Source organism: Pungitius pungitius, chromosome 19 (genome assembly GCF_949316345.1).
Source record: "Pungitius pungitius chromosome 19, fPunPun2.1, whole genome shotgun sequence".
NCBI lineage: Eukaryota > Metazoa > Chordata > Actinopteri > Perciformes > Gasterosteidae > Pungitius > Pungitius pungitius.
Genome location: NC_084918.1, coordinates 6,119,479 through 6,139,431, shown reverse-complemented (window position 1 = coordinate 6,139,431; position 19,953 = coordinate 6,119,479). Strand labels below are relative to the sequence as shown.

General features: G+C 49.9%; 2 protein-coding genes across 4 annotated transcripts; both read left to right on the top strand.

Annotated features, from left to right (window-relative positions):
* Positions 1–23: 23 nt before the first annotated feature.
* On the top strand, positions 24–13,175 carry spata13 (spermatogenesis associated 13). Of its 3 annotated transcripts, none has more exons than XM_037455511.2 (13): positions 24–583; positions 5,138–6,607; positions 7,919–8,347; positions 8,809–8,953; positions 9,110–9,237; positions 9,459–9,638; positions 10,164–10,343; positions 10,551–10,730; positions 10,837–11,069; positions 11,604–11,733; positions 11,859–12,234; positions 12,362–12,436; positions 12,546–13,175. In XM_037455511.2, the coding sequence occupies exons 1-13, from the start codon at positions 575–577 to the stop codon at positions 12,725–12,727; spliced, it is 3,717 nt and encodes a 1,238-aa protein (XP_037311408.2). In that variant the 5' UTR covers positions 24–574; the 3' UTR covers positions 12,728–13,175. The 3 variants fall into 3 exon arrangements, with proteins under 3 accessions (XP_037311408.2, XP_037311411.2, XP_037311412.2); XM_037455514.2 differs by lacking the exon at positions 24–583 and adding an exon at positions 2,960–3,004; XM_037455515.2 differs by lacking the exons at positions 24–583; positions 5,138–6,607 and adding an exon at positions 6,651–7,468 and having other exon boundaries at positions 12,546–13,165.
* Positions 13,176–13,363: 188 nt separating this feature from the next.
* On the top strand, positions 13,364–19,749 carry tmprss7 (transmembrane serine protease 7). Its single transcript, XM_062559096.1, has 18 exons — positions 13,364–13,629; positions 14,285–14,489; positions 14,733–14,863; positions 14,944–15,011; positions 15,174–15,367; positions 15,446–15,481; positions 15,583–15,811; positions 15,887–16,011; positions 16,150–16,262; positions 16,344–16,450; positions 16,629–16,765; positions 17,017–17,124; positions 17,238–17,345; positions 17,428–17,544; positions 18,186–18,381; positions 18,526–18,794; positions 18,894–19,030; positions 19,127–19,749. Exons 1-18 carry the CDS (start codon positions 13,558–13,560, stop codon positions 19,286–19,288), a joined length of 2,514 nt encoding a protein of 837 aa, XP_062415080.1. The 5' UTR covers positions 13,364–13,557; the 3' UTR covers positions 19,289–19,749.
* The last annotated feature ends 204 nt before the right edge of the window (positions 19,750–19,953 follow it).

The window sequence follows — 19,953 nt, the reverse complement described above, 5'->3', positions numbered from 1 at the left end:
CCACGCCCCCCTGGGCACACTGCAACAAGTGCGTCGATGATGCTCGCCAGCTCGGTCCTCCAAGAAAGACCCAACGTTATTTGAACGGGAGACATCATAGAAATACCGAGCCTTTCTTCATGGACCTCAGCGTAACTTATTTATTTTTGTTCCGTTACTTCATTTCCAACTTTGTTGCTGTTCGGTGAAAGCGAAAAAAAAAACAACAACAACCGCAACGAGTTTTCAAGAGGTCCGCCAGCCATTCGTCTCAGCATGTTGCCGGGTAACTAGTGAGCAGCCCCAGCGCATTTATCGCGCGCGCGCGCGTGTGTGTGTGTGTGTGTGTGGGGGGCTGCTTTTTTTCTTTCTTTTTGTGTGTGTGTCTGTGTGCAACCGACATGTTTTTACGAGACGACGACGACCAGGAGCGCGAGGCAGCGAGCAGAGGAACCCGGGCTGCTTCACCGAGGCCCAACCACGAAAAACAGCTGCTGCGTTGATGTGAGAAGAAGAAGACCCCCCCCCCCTCTCTCCCCTCTCCCTCTCTCCCTCCCCCCCCCAAAAAAGGTCAGGAGGGACAACATCAGCGACTATGAGCAGGGTGAGCGAGAGTTGTGTTTGACTCATGACGTGACTCACAGCTTTTAAGAAACAAACGCGCAACAACTCACACACACACACACACACACGGTCGCTTGCTGGCTCTTGTGTCCTTGTTCGAGGGGGCCATTGTGGAGCAGGTTGGCCCTGGTTGTTATAGTGATGTGGGAGACGCCAGGCTGTGCAGGGAGTTGGTGAAGGAGGGGTTAGGGGCACCAACTGCAAAGAGCTTTTAAGGCCAAAGGAAGTTAATTAATGCACACGTAAATAAGCAGTTTTGGCCCCCTGAGTTCTTTGAGGGCTTAAAGGAACTCCTCCGTGTGACCCGCTGCCATAGCTCCTCGTTCCTCCAGAGTCCGCTTTGCTCTTAGCATGAACTGACTTGGACACACATGGGAGTCTGCAGCCATGACTACTGTTTACTCATAATTAAATATCTTGTTTTTGTGTGTGTGTGTGTGTGTGTGTGTCCCCCCCCCCCCAGATGGAATGTTATGCCATAGGTGCATAGTGTCGGCACACAAGGTTCTACTTTATTTTATTACAATGATGTAATAATAACTTTATCGCAAGCTGTTGTACCTCATGAGTCACAAAAGAGAGAACAATGTCCAAGAATGTTCATGATTACTTGAGCAAAGAAGAAACTTAGCATTTTAAGTGCTGTGACTTGGTCAAAAAGGGAAATACTCATTCATTACACACCTCGAGCATATACTTTCCCTGAGCTCACAGACCGGCGTTCGCCGTGGTCTCAGATCCACACGTGATATCAGTGGATTTGTGATCTCGAGAAACGCGTTTTTTTTTCTTTGTGGTTTTTAAATAATGAGTGGTTTGGTTATTGTTGCTTCGCTGTCAGGTTCAACTGTCGACAGCGACACTCAGTGTTGTTTTTGTCCTCCTTGAGCCTTGTGCACGGTGTGGTGTTAGGTTTCCGTCTGCCACAGTCCGCAGTGGCAGATCAGTGAAGTTAGTGTCTGTGTCAGAGGGGTGACACTCCCTGGTTTCGCCTGTAACTGTACTTCCCACGCTCTATGGAAGGAGGCGGGGCATCTCCAAGATCTACTTCATTCTTACGGATAAAAACAAAAAAATGAGGAACTGGGTCACGGCCAAATAGGAGACGTTGCCCACTGAAACTGAACCTGTTACGCATGTGTTAATGTGATGCAGACGCGACGTCTTTTTCTTCTCACTTGACCACAAAATAGGTGACACGCTTTGCATGTATCCTCTTTTTCCTTTTATCGGTTAAATTGTCACCCTTTAAAAAGTGGAGCGCACACAGGCCAAGTGGGCCCCGGCTGCAAGGCCCTCGTGGGCCGTTTACAAGCTTCGGATGTCCCCCTCGGTCTGCGCTGAATAGCTTAGTTGTCGCCCCGATTATGTTATCATGCATAGATGAAACCAGTCCTGAACACAGACTGGTAACGCTCAGCTAATAAGATTATTACTGGGATGGAAGAAGAATGGGCTGCGCACACAAACATACACACTCCCTGTCCCACACATTGGTCCCGGTTCTTTCAGAGTTTTCTCGCTAAGAACCCGGCTGTAGCGTCAGTGTACGAGCATCGATGCTCAAGGCACCACAATGTGAACTTCTTCATTTGATAGACAAAACACAGTGAACTTTTACCTCTAGTTCTGGACATATGTGCAGCCTAAGTTTACAGAACGCATGTTGCGCACCCTGATTTAGCTAATTCAGGCGATGCATTGTTTGAAGCATTATGGTGTGCTGTTTTAGGAATAGACAACCCGTAATGTGAACGGAACGACGGTGTTGCTCCGGGGCGGTTGTCTCTGTCTCAGAAGTTAATCCACAGAAGGGAAAATGACAGACAAACCTTCCCCTGATACTGTGTGTCTAGTAGTTTTTCAATATAATGCCCAGTTGATTCCGGCCTAATGGGACTCATCCTATCCTCGGGCGGGACATAACTCTGCAGAGGGGAACTATGGGTAGGAGGTCACTAATCACTACACATTTATGACTCCTTGCATAACTGCCTGAGCTTTGTGGCCAAACAGGAAGGGAGTCTGTGATTGAAATGGCTTCCTCCGTGCTCAGCTCAGTGCGCACTTGTGTGTGAGTGGACATGCACACGGGCCGTGCAACATGCGGAAGGATGCTCTAACTAATTGCGCGCGTGTTTTTTGGAGTGCATGCGTTGAGCCCTTCTCTACTTGTTTATGTATCTTGGTGAGTGTTTTCATCCTTGGGAGTCTAATCTGAGGCTGGTTCCAGCTGGCTGCCATGTTTGTGTGTGTGTGTCTGTTTGTGTGTCCTTATGTGTGTGTGTGGGGAGGGGGGGGCTCCTCCCTGAGCTCTTAATTAACTCTGGAGCAGGACACCAGTGCACGGCTCCCCATCCACAGCCTATCAGAAGAAAGCCTGAGAGCAACAGTGACCCCGGTACGGAATTATGTAGGAAAGTTCATCGGGAAAAGTGCTGTGAATTCACAGATAGTTGTGTGTGATGTGCACGTTATGTTGCAACATGTTTAGCTGTGGACATGGACCTAGTAACTGCTTTTATTTATTCTGTCTTTTAAGAAAACATATATGAAAGTAAAATATTTAAACATTTGTGATCTTGACTTTTAGAGCTAAATGAACATATTCCCATACTGTGAGCGCATTATTGACCGAACAAAGTTACAGTACCTCAAGTAAAGAATCAGTGTTCCCTTTTATATTTATTTTCTTGGAGAAGAATACAATATAAAGAACAGCTTTTCGTAGTTAAGGAAACTGCAGCTGTCGGTGTTGAATCTGGTTTTAACTGTTGTGTTGCCAACACACCACTTCAACAGTGGAACAAGTTTGTCCACTGTGCACATCAAAGCTAGCATTGTCATTCAGGTTGATGCATTTGGACTATAAATATAATACGGCTCATTTAGACGTCACCGGGTATTGTTCGAAGCAATGCAAACATACTGTGGACTTGTTGGAGTATAAAGCAATTAGTAAGTGTGTGTCTTTTTTGGTGCGAGCCACCGTCTGCGTCAGCCGGGTCCTGACTAACAGCAGATTGGCCCCTGATAGTCGGCGCCAAATGGTGGGGTGGGGGGGGGCAGAAAGGTGTCGTAGGGGTCGAGAGTATTCAAAACAATATGAAAAAACAAGCCTCTCGGGCTGTAGAAATTCCTTCCCTATCGCCCATCTTTCCGCCTGAAAAAGCGATGGAGCAAACAAGCCTTTTTTGCGGCCTCGACGTGACTCATCCAACGGTGGCCCCCCAGCAGGAGAGGAGCACAAGAAGACAATTCAGCGTGGCTGTGAGAGCAGCACATTGTTCTTGGAGGGGGGTGTTTACTGTCTGTCAGCAGCGGTGCTTGGCGGCGGTGTCTCTGTGTTCACGTAGCGCGTTCGAGGTGATGGAGGCAGCCGCTCACGGGTGACGGGACGTCCCACAGAGAGTTAGACCGAGGAAGCCTGTCTGCTGCCAAACACACACACAGCTTTCTGTTGAAACTAGCATTTATAAGTATTCAACTAATTCATAGATTATAACATTCTATGTTGTGATCGATATTTTAGGTGTGAACTGATGTGAATATGATGATGTAATCCATTTAATCTATTTAAATTAAACCTTAAAGAATATGATAAATAAGCAATTTTTATTATATGATTCCAATTACTGTGAGAAAACTTGCATGCACAGTGTTGCACATTTTTTCAGGGGGGCGCCTGTTATAATGGTAGGGGAAAGACTGATGCAATTCAACAAACTAGTTTTAGAGTAATTGTTTCTTAGTGAGTCTGGAAAAGTGTGACTCCATTGGACTAATGGAGGAACTAACCCTTCCTAGTCATTGTCGACTGTATCCTCTGTATCGTTTATTGTCTAAATATTTTCTCATAGTAATTAAGTTTCCTTTTTTTAATTTTTGATCATCTGCCAAACAGTTGGGAGTTGTAGAAGTGGCATCATGACTATTGAGTCATTCATTCATAAAGAGCCGAGCCATCGTAATGTTGTTGCTGATCTGCTTTTCCCACTGAGAGAAGCTAAATGTAACTTGTAAGAAACACCTACTAGCATGAATGAGGATAAAGAGTTAAACTATTTTACTAATTTGAAGGCCGTACGACCCTCCCCCACACCGTCGCCTTATCATCACGTAACCTGGAGAAAACCGGGCAATTTATTGCATTAATCACAATGGATTAGCAAGTTTCATTGCTTAGTCACGCTCACAAAGCCCCACTTCAAAGGCTCAGCTGCATTTGCCACTGCCCTGAAGCCCACTCACGGACACACACACTCACATAAAGCTGACCTTGGCACAACAACCCACCCCCCCCCCCCCCCCCCCCCCCCCGACCTGGGCCTCAGCTCTCCTTGGACATTGTAATACAGTACCGAGGACAAATGCATGTTGTGTTCTCAGTGAAATATGTTTTCGTCCTCTGGATCCTGTGTGTGCACGCGCAGGGGTATCCATCACATGACCTTTTCACGACCATTCACTATTCCATCATGAAACAAGCAAAGAGCTCTCTGATGAACTTAAAGAAATCTGTGGTTTTTTCCAGGCAGAACTACTGGACAGGGTCTCGTCCACCAGCGAAGAGTCTCTCCCGGGCCTCCACAACTCTAAAGCTGACCCGCGGACCCACAGCCGACCCCTCAGTGACATTTACCCGTTTCACAGTCCCGCCGACAGAGGTGTGGTCCCGTGCCAGCTGTCCGTGTGCGCCGCCCAAGTGCAGCCGGTGACTGCGGGCCCTTACGAGAACCAGTTGAATGGCATCAACTCGTCGTCCTGGTCCAACCCCGTCATAGGTCAACCCGAGGGCAAGCCTTTTTCCTCAAGAATTATGAGGCTTTTTTCCAACCCGAGGAAGGGCCCTGTCCCCGCTCGCGGTCCGACCGCTGACAGTCCCGCCCCGTCCCACGGCAACGACAGCAACGGCGTCCCCCAGTCCTGGTCGGGACTACCGGGTCTGGGTGTGGTGGACTCCTTCAAAAAGCTGCGCTCCTCGGTGCTCCAGGGTATTCAGAGCAGAGGGGCGGTCAGCCAAGATGGAGAGCACGACCCGTCTGACCAGGAAATGGCGAATGGAACAGCTGCGGCAGACATGTACCCCAGTCCAGATGACGCAGGAAGCCGCTTAATGTGTGCAGACGGATACGGTGTGCCCAACGGACAATATAACGGGCAAAAGTCGGCCGCGACAACCCGATGTGCATCCGACGATGAGGAGGAAAACGACGAAGGAGACGAGCTGGCGCGCAACACGCGGTTCTCGAGGAGCATCAGGAGGGCGTACGGAGCCGGTCGCATCTCTTTATTGGACACCGGGAACAGGACGACGACTACGGGAACCAATCGGACGCCCGGCGTCCAAACGGACAACGCGACGGAGGACGCTAATGCGAGCGTGCTGAGCAAGCTGAGCAGAAGTGCAGAGAATCTTCACATATTTAAGGCGCCTTTCAGGCGCAAAGCCCCGCCGCCGGGACCGCCTCCGCTTCAGGAGGACGCCCAGAGGACCACCGCGTCGAACGGGACACCGAACATCCAGAGGACGGCCAGCGTCTCCTCAGTGGATCTCCGGGGCCACGCTGCCGGCGGCGCGAAGGGCCCCGCGATGACCAAGAAGCCGATGCTGAAGCTGGTCGGCAGCATGACCGACCTGACCGCCAGACGCAGGCGGAGTCCCTCCCCCAGCTCCACCTCTCCGTCACCGCTGTCTCCCCTGACCCGTCTCCACGACGACTACTCCCGCCGCACGCCTTGCCTGGCGACGGGTGAGCGCCAGCGCCGTCCCTCGCCCGTCAGAGCCCGGGTCATGTCCGCAGAAAGCACCCTTCTGGTTCATCTGCGCCCCGAATACGCCGACGGCCCCGGGCAGCGCAGGGGCCTCACCGGCCTGGTTCCCGTGGAGCCGCCGGAGGGAGCCGAGCCGACTACCGCTGACTTCTTTGCTCCTTATGAATCGTCTGCTTACAAACCTCCTCCCGTCCAGAAAGAAGCTGAGGATGACCCGCGACCAAATGAGGTAGGACACAAAAAACCATGTGTGTGAAAATGACACGGGTCTGAAAATATCAAGTGTTCTTGATGCACACTGTGTATAGTCTCGTTGAGTGCTTGCTAACAGCGTGATCAATCATCCCGGTCAAAGGCTTTGACCCTTGTCTCTGGGAAAGGAACCAACACACCTCTGAGAAGGGATTTTATGAAGCAATCTTTTAATCTCTTGATTCTAACACACTGCGATAAGTTGACACGTCCACATCAAGATGCCCGTCTGCATCGGGCTCGTGTGTCCAAAGTCCCTTTTGGTATCAAGCGAATTATGACGTAGGCATAAATCGTTCTCCGCTGTCCCGTCCCCCGGCATCCGGGTGTGATTTATTGACTTCTGCGGCTGGCGGGTCACATGCTAAAGCCAGCTGGTCCGTGCTACCAGGCACACTGAGGGAGCCGAGTTAATCATTAGGCTTTGTTTATGATTAGTGGTCCCTTGTGCAGAACTGCTCTGCAGCCCCGTTGCAGTGGGAGGGTAGAGAGCTATGAGCGAGTACAGCTCCCCCCCCACGCTCCCCCGCCAACACACACACTCCTTCCCCCTTGCTGAAGCAGAGGGTATCAAAGTCCAGCACCCTGGACCCTGGGCCCTCGGGCCGCTAGCAGCACCAGCAGGTAGGCTCCATGGACGACACCGCTAAGGGTGGGTTTTGGTCTTTGAGAAGTATCCGGGAACATTTTATTTTTACACCTAAGAAACTTGGCTTTTACCGGCCTCGAAAGAATTAAGCGGCACAGGTCAGTCTGCGTCCTCACGATGGTGCTCGTCCACTGTGTGCCCTTCCAGTGTATTTGCCGGGGACCGGACCTAGACCGAGAGAACCAAGAGGTAAGGTTTGATTATCGCAGGCTGACTGAGAGACTTAGAACAGCGATTTCCCAATGAGTGACCAGGAGCCAATATTTGGGTTTTGAGTACACAATACATTACAATATGAATACAAAGTTGATAACATTAAATTGTGGAATATTTGTGGAATTTTGGTTGCAGGTCCTATTTGAACTTGATAAGCAGAGGTGGTTTATTGTGTTCAATAAGTGGCGTCAATCACTGTGTGAACCTGAATAGTCAAAAGGGTCCTGATAAAGTTCTCTGAAATGGTGATTACTGTGTTTTTTTTGCCAATACATCGAGACAATTGCGTTGAGTCAGAGCTGTTCTGTTTCTGATTATCCAACGTGTCCCAACACGGTGTGCAATTGCAGATCGTTGAACGGGGGGGGGAAATCTATCTTATCGTGCTTATTGAGTTTTAAACGATACTCATCTGATCCCCAGGCGACATCGGACCAACCAGAGCCAGAAGCCCTTCTCCAAACAGAGGAAGTCCCTCCAACCCCCATCACCACCCCTCCCACCTCCTCCACGAGCCTCTCAGAGTCGCCCACGGGCGCATCCTTGGAAACGTCCTCCGCCAGGCCGAGGCGGAGGAGCGGACGCGCGAGACCTCGTCCCATCTCTGACTACGGGCAGCTCGTTTCCAGGAGGAACCCCATCCCCGAGGAAGGGGCAGAAACGCGCGCCGAGGAAAGGACAGCGGAGACATCCTCGCACAAGGACAGCAGTGGTAGGGACTCGTGCGGGATTGAAGAGAGCCCGGAGACATGCAGCGTCAGCGGGGACGATCAAGGAGGCACGAGGCAGCGCCCGGTCTCGGTGATCGGGGGCGTCGAGGAGAGCGAGGAGAAAGAAGACCGCCTCCCTTCTGTAAGCCTTTAAAGTTGTTAGTCGTTAGAAGCTTAAGCTTAAGCATGAAGGAAATATGTTTCCATGTACTGAATACAAACTGTAGGTTTTTGGTCCCCAATGAAGGAATCCAAACCAGGAAATTCATTTTTAGCATTTTTAAACGGAACTTCAATTTGTTGTTAAAGATACTGCCTATCCATCCCTTTGTTTTGGTAAGAAAACAATATATTTCTTGCCAATGCAACCATGTGAGTTATGGTTCAAAAATATTTCTTTGGTTTTACAGATTTTCTCAAAATAAAAGTAGTTTTTCTCTCCACAGAATTGTGCTTTAGTGCAGTAGTTTCAGGTGTTCCTTCAATGTCTTGACTAGTGTTATCTGTCAGGCTCTTTTTATATCTCACCACGACCACCAGGGCGGTGGCGAGAGCTTGAGAAAGTGAGCTCTTCCTAACCGTTCCTTTTTCCCGTCTCTGCAGCTTTTGTCGCGGCCGCCCATCCCCTCCCACCAGGTCCCCCCCTACAGAGCCGTGTCTGCCAGGTTTCGACCCTCCGCCCTCTCCCAGAGCACCCCCATCGGACTGGACCGCGTAGGGCGGCGTAAGCTCCACAGAATGCTCAGCGGTGAGAACCGCGGCTGTTGTTGTTGATCGCAAATCTCTTCCTGTGGGAAAGCCGAGTCTGGGAATGTCAACAAGTGCGCCGGAGGAAAAACCGGCCTGTTTAGTTGAAATCCCGTCAGGACGTTATCAGCTCCTAACCCTTGCGTATGTGTCGCAGATGGTTTGTCAGAGTGCTCGGCGGCGCTGGATGACAGCGTGAGTGAAGAGGAGGACGGCAGCTTCGACGAGCTCGCCGATGCAACGCCCCACCTCCGGCCAGGGGTGGAGCTGTCTGTGCTCAACGAGGTACTTCCCAGCAGGGAAAGTTGACGTGTTGCAACACTTGAACGTCATCTCCAACGGCGTGTATCGAATTCATGATGAAACCGTTTAATCCCGCCGTGTGCGTGCTGTGTGAACCTTTGAGATGTTTTACAGGACAAGTCTAAACATAATCGTACGTGTTTGACAGGGGCTTAGCCTGCATGTAATTGTGTTCTTATCTTATCTCCGTGTGTTGCTCTCAGTGGATAAGCTCAGGCAACGCCGTGTATGCTGAGGCTCTGTGGGACCATGTGACCATGGAGGAGCAGGAGCTGGCCTTCAAGGCCGGAGACGTTATCCGCGTACTGGAGGCCCCGGACAAGGACTGGTGGTGGGGCAGGGGGGCTGACAAGGAGTCCTGGTTCCCCTCCAGCTTTGTGAGGGTAAGTGGACTTCCTGACCTACGCGTCTGAAGCATGTTTGCTCTCCAAAAGAAAAGCGCCGCAAGCTGGCTCAACTCCAAACAAGCCCTGCGGGCCCTCTTCACGGTGTGTGTGTGTGGGTGGAGGGGTTCAAATCTCAGAGGTTTAACCAGTTTCTGGGGGGACCAGAGCTGATTGACAGTTGAGTCTTAATTAGGCAGGCTGTGGCAACCATGGTAAGGTCATTTGATTGGCAGATGGCCATCTGCTGTGTAATTGCTTGGAGCTGAATCGATGACGCCAAACAGGAGCTGGTTAAACTTGCACATGTGGTTACCATAGTGATGTGGAGGTTTCTTTGGTTTAAACACTTGTTGTTCTCATTTTTATTTTGCTAAGGAGCTTTAATCAAACAATAAAATAGCAATGTCTCGGGCCATGTTTGTGTGGGGAATGGAAAGACGGATCCTGACCTACATGGACTTATTTGGGATTGGAATGCTGCTCAGGAGATCCCATTGTGAGTGCGGCGGATGTGTTTTTCAGGTGCGAGTGAACCAGGAGGACTTGAGTGCAGAAAGTGTGGAGAGTGTCGCGGACCAGGAAGATCCGGCTCCCAGGGACGCACACAACGCTCAGCACAAGGAGCAGATGAGAACCAACGTGGTTCAGGAAATCATGAATACCGAACGCATCTACATCAAGCTCCTGAAAGACATCTGTGAGGTACGTGCGTCATTTAATCAATGCAATGGTCTCTATACATTGCTCTCCTAAGCAGCCCCTACAATGTATTCCATTTCTACTCTGTGGAACATTTAGCATAAGTAGTTCAATATTTGCTTTTCTCTTTAGCACCCCCTGCTGCTAACTGTTTGAACTGTTTCCATGGCTTCTGTGTAGTCTGCTCACTGGTTCTGTGCACCTCCCCAGGGTTACATCCGTCAGTGCCGTAAACACCCGGACATGTTCACTGAGCTGCAGCTGAAGACCATCTTCAGCAACATAGAGGACATCTACAGGTTCCAGAGGCAGTTTCTCAGAGACCTGGAGAAGAAGTACGACAAAGACCAACCTCATCAAAGTGAAATTGGCTCTTGCTTTCTCCTACAGGTAATCCACACAAAACCAGCTCACTTTATCACCATGTACCTCTTTTTTTTGTATGCCAGATTTAGAAGTTCAATATTTTCATTGAAAGCTTCATTTCTGTCCAAAGGGAGAGGGCTTTTCTATCTACTCCGACTATTGTAACACTCATCCAGCAGCCTGCTCTGAGCTGCAGCGCCTCATGAAGTCCGGAAAATATAAGCATTTCTTCGAGGCCTGCCGGCTCCTCCAGCAGATGATCGACATTTCCGTGGCCAGTTTCTTGCTAACGCCGGTTCAGAAGATCTGTAAATACCCCCTGCAGCTTGGAGAGCTGCTTAAGTACACCCCCAAAGACCACAGGTACTGGTTGTTCCATACATCCCTGCTCCTGCTACTCATTTAATATTTGCACTTATGTTCAGCATCCTCTTCATTTACTCATTCTGGAGGCCAGCAAAGATGGCTACTTCCTTGCCCTCCAGGCTCCACCCGTTTGTTCAAACAAACCACACAAACATGTATATAAAACAGGATATTCACACGCCATCTACTTACATGTTTGACCTAGACTTCAGGACCAAATTATGCTTTTTGCTATGGAGACATGTCATTCTACAAGAAGTTACCCTTATATCTGGAATCAATGATGGTGTTGTCTGCCTCGGCTGTACAATACAAGCTGTATGCTAATAGCTGCATGTACAGTATTTGTGGCATAGCAATAGCTGACCCATTCCATTGCCATTCATTCACCTTGAATAAAGAACTCGTGGTTTGATAACTTGCGATGTCCATGATTGAAGTGTGCTCCTATAAATGGAAATGTCCTTTTAACTAGTTTAATGTGCAATGGAGAACCCTATGGCTCACTGTTCCTTTGCTGATTTACTGCAGAGACTACAGCGGGGTGAGCAAAGCTCACGAGGCGATGAAGAACGTGGCCAGTTTGATAAACGAGAGGAAGCGGCGGCATGAGAGCATCGACACCATTGCTCACTGGCAGGTGGCCATTCTACACTGGGAGGTGATGACGACTAATCAATATTGCTCCATTTTGCACTATTAATAAAAATGTAGCGTGTCCGTTTTACAGACCTTCAGGGAAGAACAAGTATGTATTTCCATAAATGTTTGCGTCTGCCGTCGCAGGGGCCCGACGTGCTGGAGCTCAGCTCGGACCTGATCCACTCCGGCGAGCTGACTCGGGTCCTCCGACAAGGCAAAATGCAACAGCGCAGCTTCTTCCTGTTCGACCACCAGTTGGTCTTCTGCAAAAAAGACGTGCTGCGCAGAGACCTGCTCCACTACCGCGGGCGGCTGGACATGGACCAGACGGAGGTGGTGGACGTGCCCGACGGGCGGGACCCGGACCTGGGCCTGCAGCTGAGGAATGCGCTGCGCCTGCGCAACGCCTCCACTCTGGAGTTTGTGTGCGGGCTGTGCTGCAGGAAGGCCCAGGACAAGCAGAGGTGGCTGCAGGCCTTCGCCAAGGAGAGGCAGCGAGTCAGAGAAGACCAAGAGATGGGTGAGCGCAGGAATTCCTTTCAGTCGTGACCCAAAGAAAAACGCAGCCGTGGGTAAATGTCAGATGAAAAGGGAGGTTGAAATATTTAGACGTGTGTGTGTGTGTGTGTGTGTGTGTGTCTTGGCAGGAATGGAAATCAGTGAAGAGCAAAGAAAACAGGCCATTGTTAATGCCAGGAGAGCCAAACAGAAGAAAAGCAAAAGTAAGGAAATATTTTACTTCAAGGCACTTTCCCTTTTACATTTTAACCTCAATTTGTATTCCCATTTATAACTGTTGGTTTTATTTTATTTTTCCCCTTCACCACATAGACATTGGTTACTCTGGTTCTGTCCCACCGCACCACCAAAACCTTCACCCACTTCACCCACTTCACCAGCGTCACATCACCATCCCAACCAGCGTGCCCCAGCAGCAGGTCTTTTCACTGGCCGAGCCCCCGAAGCGGAAGCCTTACCACGTGTTGCAAAGCATCCCCTTTTTCAGGAAGTGAGGCTTTGCTCCCTCATCCTTTTTTATATTTTTGTTGTTTTTTTTCGCCCGAACTGTCCTGAAAACTCAAAGAACACTCGACTCCTTTTTTCCGTTTTTGTGCCTGATGTGTCCTTCTCTTGTGTTTTTGATTTTGTTGCATCATGAAGTCCAGTGCCTGGAAAGGGGCTTTACTAAAGTGTTAAAATACTGACTCTGTTCATTTTGTTGCTGTTAAGATGCTGCTGACTCAAGAGACCCCCCCCCCCCTCCTAACCTCCCTTGTCTTATAAATCCCAACTGAAATACTTTAAACATGTTAATCATGACAATGTACAGTATATTCTGCTTTTACGCCAACAAACATGGATCCTGTTTAGACCCTTGTTTTTTTTGGTGTGAGTGTAAACTCTGAGCAGCAGACAGAGGATGAATCGACTGACTCGCTCACCTGCTTTGTTAACACTGTAAATAAAACTCTTGTACAAACTTAGCTAGCGAGCACGTCGTCGTTTTCAAGATCGTTTTTGTTTTCTTACTCAATTGTCTGTTTCTGTTTGTAGCCGAGCCAAGCGAGTAGACCTTGTTTTAATATCGGTTCCAATAGGGTAGGAGCTAATGAATGAAACATTAGCCATAGGACGTCGCCATCAACGAGCTCGCCGTCTCTCCGACGCCAGGATCCGGTTTCATGCGCCTGTCAGCTGTGCATCCAAAACACCGCGCCCTGAGGTTCTGCGCAGTCACTCGCCTGTTTCTCATAAGGCGGCTTTTGCTGAAGGAAGAGGCGATGTATCCTAATGCCGGGGAATCAGGAATTAGACGATAGAGGCTTGAAGTGATGCCCGTGTCATGGGCACAGAGCGCGAGGCCAACGAGAAGGCGAGCGGGGAGGGCGATGCGTCTCAACTGGAGGCTGCCAGTGTGAGTAGGATGTGTCTTAATGTTGCTTATTGCTCTAGACGTTCCGTAGCCTAAACTACAGTAAATCTTTTTCACACTTTAATTTGGGACATAGCAATTTCCCCACATATAAACCTGGAGATTTGAGTGGTCATGACATTAAAACCTCCAACATGTATTTTTTTTTTTCCCCCGGGTTGTAAAATTAAATGTGTGTAAAATAGATTAAACTTCGTTTTTTTTCTTTCTATCCCGTGAGAATCTATATCCCACCAACTTGTGATGGATTAAGTGGCTGTTGCACAGTATGGGATGACACCGAATGAATAATACATGTCCGTTGAGTAACTCAATGAGATGGAGTTACTGGTGCTGTCGGCCTTCCTTCCTTCCCGAGCCAAAGTGACCAGTAATGGAGCTTCATTACTGGTAGACACGAGCTCACATCACTGCTCAACGGCCAATGTGAATGCCGCTCTTTCACTTCATGAACATTGATGTTCTATCTGTGCACCTGGTACTATTTGAAATCTTGACCCCCCCCCCCCCCATCATTTCAGCATTAACTGCATCTGTATTACAATTCACACTCATGGAAACGACACCTACAGTTTACTGACACCGCGGTGTGCACTTTGCATTAGATTGTGAATGTATCCTCCCTCCTCAGCTGCAGATCGCCGACGTGTCTGTGGAGGTGGCCACAGTCGACCACACTCTGCACAAGATCTGCAGGAAGTACAGGAAGACCAGGAGGAAGCCCAAGGGACTCAAGAGGCTGCAGGCGCACCTGTTGAGCATCCCTCACCTGGCCGTCATCATCACAGCGGTGGTGTTCGTGGTGGTGGTCATCATGTGGTCCCTGCTGTGGGTCTTCCTATGTAAGTCGGAGGATTCTCATCTATAATGTCTTCACAGCGTAGGAAGACTGCGTCCAAGTGGAACTGCATCACCACTTTCATCCCATATCCCATGTTGTTGTTCATTTTCTTAATTTTTGTTTATTGTGTGTACTGTGTAAATTTGTAAATTGCAGCAGCAGTCAAATTCGAATGAAGCTGATTCTGATTGGAAAAATAAAACACATGTGCCGTGTAATGCGAGGTGTGGCTCGATCTGCTTAGTTCGCAGGGAAAGCAACAGTGGGGTGTATTTTGCCGGTATGTTTCGTGTTGCCAACGTGGAGTTTATCCCGGAGTACCGCCAGGCAGAGTCCCGTGAGTTTGTATCCATGGCGAGCAAAATCCAACACGTGGTATGTATTGATGCAACGCTGGTATTTACATGGCGGTCAGTGCTTAACTAGGACCCGACTTAACTGCTGGTGTCTCGTAGGTGAGCAATGTGTTCAAGGTGTCCTCGGTGGCCAGACTCTACAAGCAAGCCATCATTTCAGACCTCAGGTACTAAAGTGGGCCTTTAGTAGGCCTCGTCCTCGTGAAGCGCAAAGAGGCCCAAGGGGCCGATGTTTAGGATTTGCTCCGTGCGTTTGATTCCAGCCGCAAGCATCGACGCTCGTTTGCGGGCTGAGCGTGTTGATGCAAACCCTGTTCCCCCTCGCGCAGCAACAACGACAAGGGCGGCGTGCTGGTTCATTTCTGGATGGCGTTTGTGGTGCCTCAGTTGCGGAGCCAATCCGTGTGTGAGGAGTGTGTGGAGGCCATTTTCCGAGACTCGGTCCACAGCAGCATGATGAACAGGTCGTCCGTGGGCTACCTGCTGGGCCTCCCGGTGGATATGGACTCCATCCTCATCAACGGTGCGTCACTGCGTTCACCCTGCGCATCCCGGTGGCCGTGTCTCACATGCAGAGCTTGATTATTGTGTCTTCCTCCAGCTGTTGAGCGATGGGACTATTCGTCGAGCGGAGCAGGTAGGCGATGACACCGGAGTGGGGGGGTCAAAGTTCTTCGCGCCGTGTGTCGTGACGCGCGTCCACCAAGGGTGTTTTCTCCCCCTCCCCCTCCCACCCAGGCTCGCAGTGCGCGGGTAAGCTGTACGCCAGCCTCCCCGGGCTGAGCGTCCCCTTGAACGTCTTCTCGCCGTGGGGCGGCGTGAGCTGCCACGTGAAGCTCACCTCCGCGCCCGGCTCCGTGATCCGCCTGACCGTCACCTCCTTCGTCATCGAGCCCAGCGACTGCGTGAGCGACGGCCTGAGCGTGTACGACGCCCTGCTGCCCATGAGGGGGCGCATTCTGCACAGGTCTGTGTCGGCCGCTGCGTCCTCTCCTAAAATAGGAACCGTGTACATGAAGTACAGTGTGTCTCTGTGCTGCAGGATGTGTGAGCCAGTGTCCAGCTCTTTCTCCCTGGTGTCTACTTCCAATGTCATGCTGCTGTCCTTCAGATTGACCGATGGCAACAAGAGCTTCCGAGGACACTTTGAGGCCATCGCCGAAGAAGGTGTGACAGGTTTTCCATAAAAATGTATTGACTATAAAATGTTCCATCCCTGAGATGTATCTAGAGACCAATTCGGGATGCAAAAGAACTGACCTGGGACAAAAGTATGATTTCCTTTTGTCTGTCTGTCTCTCTCAGTGTCTATGTCTCAGATTGAGACCCATATAGAGCCTGACATCATCGGTCAGATCTACAGCCCCTTCCACCCGAGCCTTCTGCCCCCACAGTGCTTCTGCACCTGGAAGTTTGAGGTAGCGCACGCACACACACACACACACAAACACACAGCTTCAAACTGCTTTTAATGATTGTGTGTTCTGTGTTTTTTGCAGACCCCTAGCAGTGCTTTAGGAGTTGCTCTGCAGTTTGAGAACTACGTACTGAAGCCAAAGGAAGTGAATGGCTGTGAACACGGCTGGTGGAAGGTCAATGAAATCATGTACGTGGGCAGAGGTTTGAAACTCAAATTTACACTGTATTCACTACAAATATATTCCTGATAATAAAAAAAGTTATCATCAACAGTTTCTAACATTGTAGAAATCGATTGTAGTATGTTTGAACATAAAAGAAAATTCTTATTCTTTACGTGACAACCTGTGACGGCTCGTTGACAGTTTCTGTGGCAGCTACGTGGGACACCACACGGTGTTTCGGATCGCGGACCACAGCCCAGAGGTGGAGTTTCGCTGCAGCTCGCGTATCTCGGCTCAGCCCTTCCAGGCGTCTTACAGCAGCTACAATATCAGCCAGCGTAAGCACAGCTGGACGCCAGGATGCTCTGTAGGAACAGACGGATGATACTTGTTACATTGGACCTCTGTGTGGATGTGATTTAATGACTAAACATTGGAAAATGAGACTTGGAGAGATTTGATGGACATTGGAAACTATTTTTATTTATGCATTGAATCTCTTTCCTCCCTGTGTGTGTGTGTGTGTGTGTGTGTGTGTGTGTGTGTGTGTGTGTGTGTGTGTGTGTGTGTGTTTGTGTGTGCACACCAGCCTGCCCAGAGAACCACTTCCTGTGCTCCACAGGACTCTGTGTGGAAAAGAGTCGACGCTGCGACGGCCTGGACGACTGCCAGGATGAGAGTGACGAGGTCTTCTGCTGTAGGTTGTCCCATGAGTTCTGGTTGCCTTAAAGGACAAATGGCACTGTGAAGAACTGGTAACACATTACGCTGTCTCACACGTTTGAAATTCTTTTCTGCACATCTTCGCAGCGAGGCCGACAAAGAACTGCGGCGGCAACAGCCCTCTGCATCCTATGTTCGTATGCAACGGAGAGACGGACTGCACCAATGGAATAGATGAGATCAACTGCACTCAAGGCATGAATCCTTACAACGAAGATATGTAACCGTTCACCCTTTAACCGGTAAATAATTGCAACATGTTCTCTGCTTTTCGCAGAAACACCCTGCTCCGCAATCAGGTATCAATGCAACAGCGGCTCCTGCATCTTGAAGAAAAATGCAAAGTGTGATGGTATTCTTGACTGTCAGGACCACAGTGATGAGGCTGATTGTGGTGAGCGCTCTGCATTCCCTGCTCCATGGGCACAAACAGAAAAGCAACAATGTCAACAAAGACTTAGATGTATTTCTGTATGAACTCCTTTTTCTGGTTAATATACAGTATCTGGCACGTTGGGTTTTTTGAAATGTCAACATGTGGTATAATTCAAAACCATTTGTTTTGTAAGACACAACATCTACACTCTTTTTAAGAATTTCACATTTTTACTTCTGCACTTTATTGTTCAGAAACAAATCTAGGTTTGAATTATGAAAGTAAGATGCTGTTTAAATCCGGTTTCCTGCCCTTTTTTATCATCATAATTGTAGTCCGCCAGGAACATTTGTTAATTTGTTTTTTTTCACTCAACTGACAACCAGTTGATGATTTATCAACAAGGCCAAGATCACACATATAGAGGACATGTTCCACCTGAGCTGTTGGCCCATAAATACTGATTATGGTGCTGCTTCACATGCCAGTTCTCTGCCAGCTCCTTCATGTGCTTCACGAGAACGTTGTCGTTATTTTATACTCCACCGGGCAGCACGCGCCAAACCTGCTGACCCGCAGCACGCACAAACACACACACACTAAACCAAAGTCTAGTACTAGACAATCATAAGAGCAGAATCCGTCTCTGTGCTGCCCAGCTTGTGGGCGTCCCTCCTCGGTGAAGAAGACCGGTTCACCTCCTGGACGCGAGCGTATCGTGGGTGGAGATAACTCCGTGGAGGGGGAGTGGCCGTGGCAGGTCAGCCTCCACTTCTCCGGTAACCTGTACTGTGGCGCTTCGGTCCTCTCCTCTGATTGGCTCGTCTCAGCGGCACACTGCTTCAGCAAGGAGAGGTCGGTCACACTCACTCCTGTTGTGGTTGTTTCTTTTTAAACTTTTGAGCCGCTCTTAGTATTGTCGGCCTCCAAGTTCTCTCAGAGACACTGTGATGTACAAAATGTCTTCCCTCAGTGACCCTTGACCTCTGACCCCACCAGGCTTTCTGACCCACGTTACTGGAGCGCCCACCTCGGCATGCTGACGCAGGGGAGTGCGAAACACGTGGCGGAGATCCAGCGCATCGTGGTGCACGAGTATTACAACGAGTACACGTTTGACTATGACATCGCCCTGCTGCAGCTGAAGAAGCCCTGGCCCCCCTCGCTCAGCCCGCTGGTCCAGCCCGTGTGCCTGCCGCCCTCCTCCCACGCCGTCACTGACAGCCATCGCTGCGTCGTCACCGGCTGGGGATACCGCCACGAAGACGGTGAGCAACTCCTTGGGATGAAGCTCAGTGGCTTTCGTACATCGGTGTAAATGAATAAATGATTCATATGTTCTTCATCCCCCCCCCTTCACCCTGTAGACAAAGTGCTTCCGTCAGTGCTGCAGAAAGCAGACGTGTCCATAGTGAGCCAGACCGACTGTAAGAAGAGCTTAGGACCCGTCTCGTCCCGCATGCTGTGTGCCGGGGTCCCCTCTGGAGAGCGGGACGCCTGCAGGGTGAGCTCACATCGGGGTCGAATCCCCCATAAAGAGGAAGCGCCTGTGTACCGTTTGAATGTTCTTTTGGCAACAACTGCCCTTTTTGTTTCTCAGGGCGATTCGGGGGGGCCTCTGGCCTGTCAGGCACCGGGCGGGGGGCGCTGGTTCCTGATTGGCATTGTCAGCTGGGGGTCGGGCTGTGGCAGACCAAACCTGCCCGGGGTCTACACCAGGGTGAACAAGTTCACCTCCTGGATCTACAGCCATATCAGCTGACACGATGAAACCCTTATTTATCCGGTGCCAGAAGATTTAAATCACACCAATTAAAGCATCTTCGGTGGACTGTGTGTTTATTGAAGAGCATCATTTGCTTTGTATTCATGTGAGGACACCCCAAGCAAAGCAAACTGGCAGTGCCTTAAAAGATTTGAATTATAATAAAGTATCTTTCCTCCCTCCAAGTCTGTATGTTCAGATGTTTAGTTTGTGCCCCCCCTCCTCCCCCCACATGGAGCATCCAAGGACGCAGCAGCCGGGCCCCATGTTCCCCTCCTGTATCTTTGCTCCCACGTACACAGCGAGGACTCACAATTTGCCCACAGTGTCTGTCGTGCGGATGGTTGTGCAGGTCGCAGGCTGAGCCTTTTCATAGTGCTCTCATTGTCCCCCGCACTGCATTCTGGGGCTCCGTGTGACACCTGTCACCCAGTTCAGGTAAACGGGAGTCCGGTGAATGGCCGCAGCATCCGAGCCACTCAGGTCGGATTTCGGAGGCTTTTTTTTTTTTTTTTCTCCTCAAAGGAAGCAACAGTGGGGGTTTCCTCTCTCTCTCTCTCTCTCTCTCTCTCCCCCCCCCCCCCTCTCTCTCTCTCCCCCTCTCTCTACATCGTTTCCATGCCTGAGGTATTGTTGCATATTGCCTCTGCGGAGCTAAACGG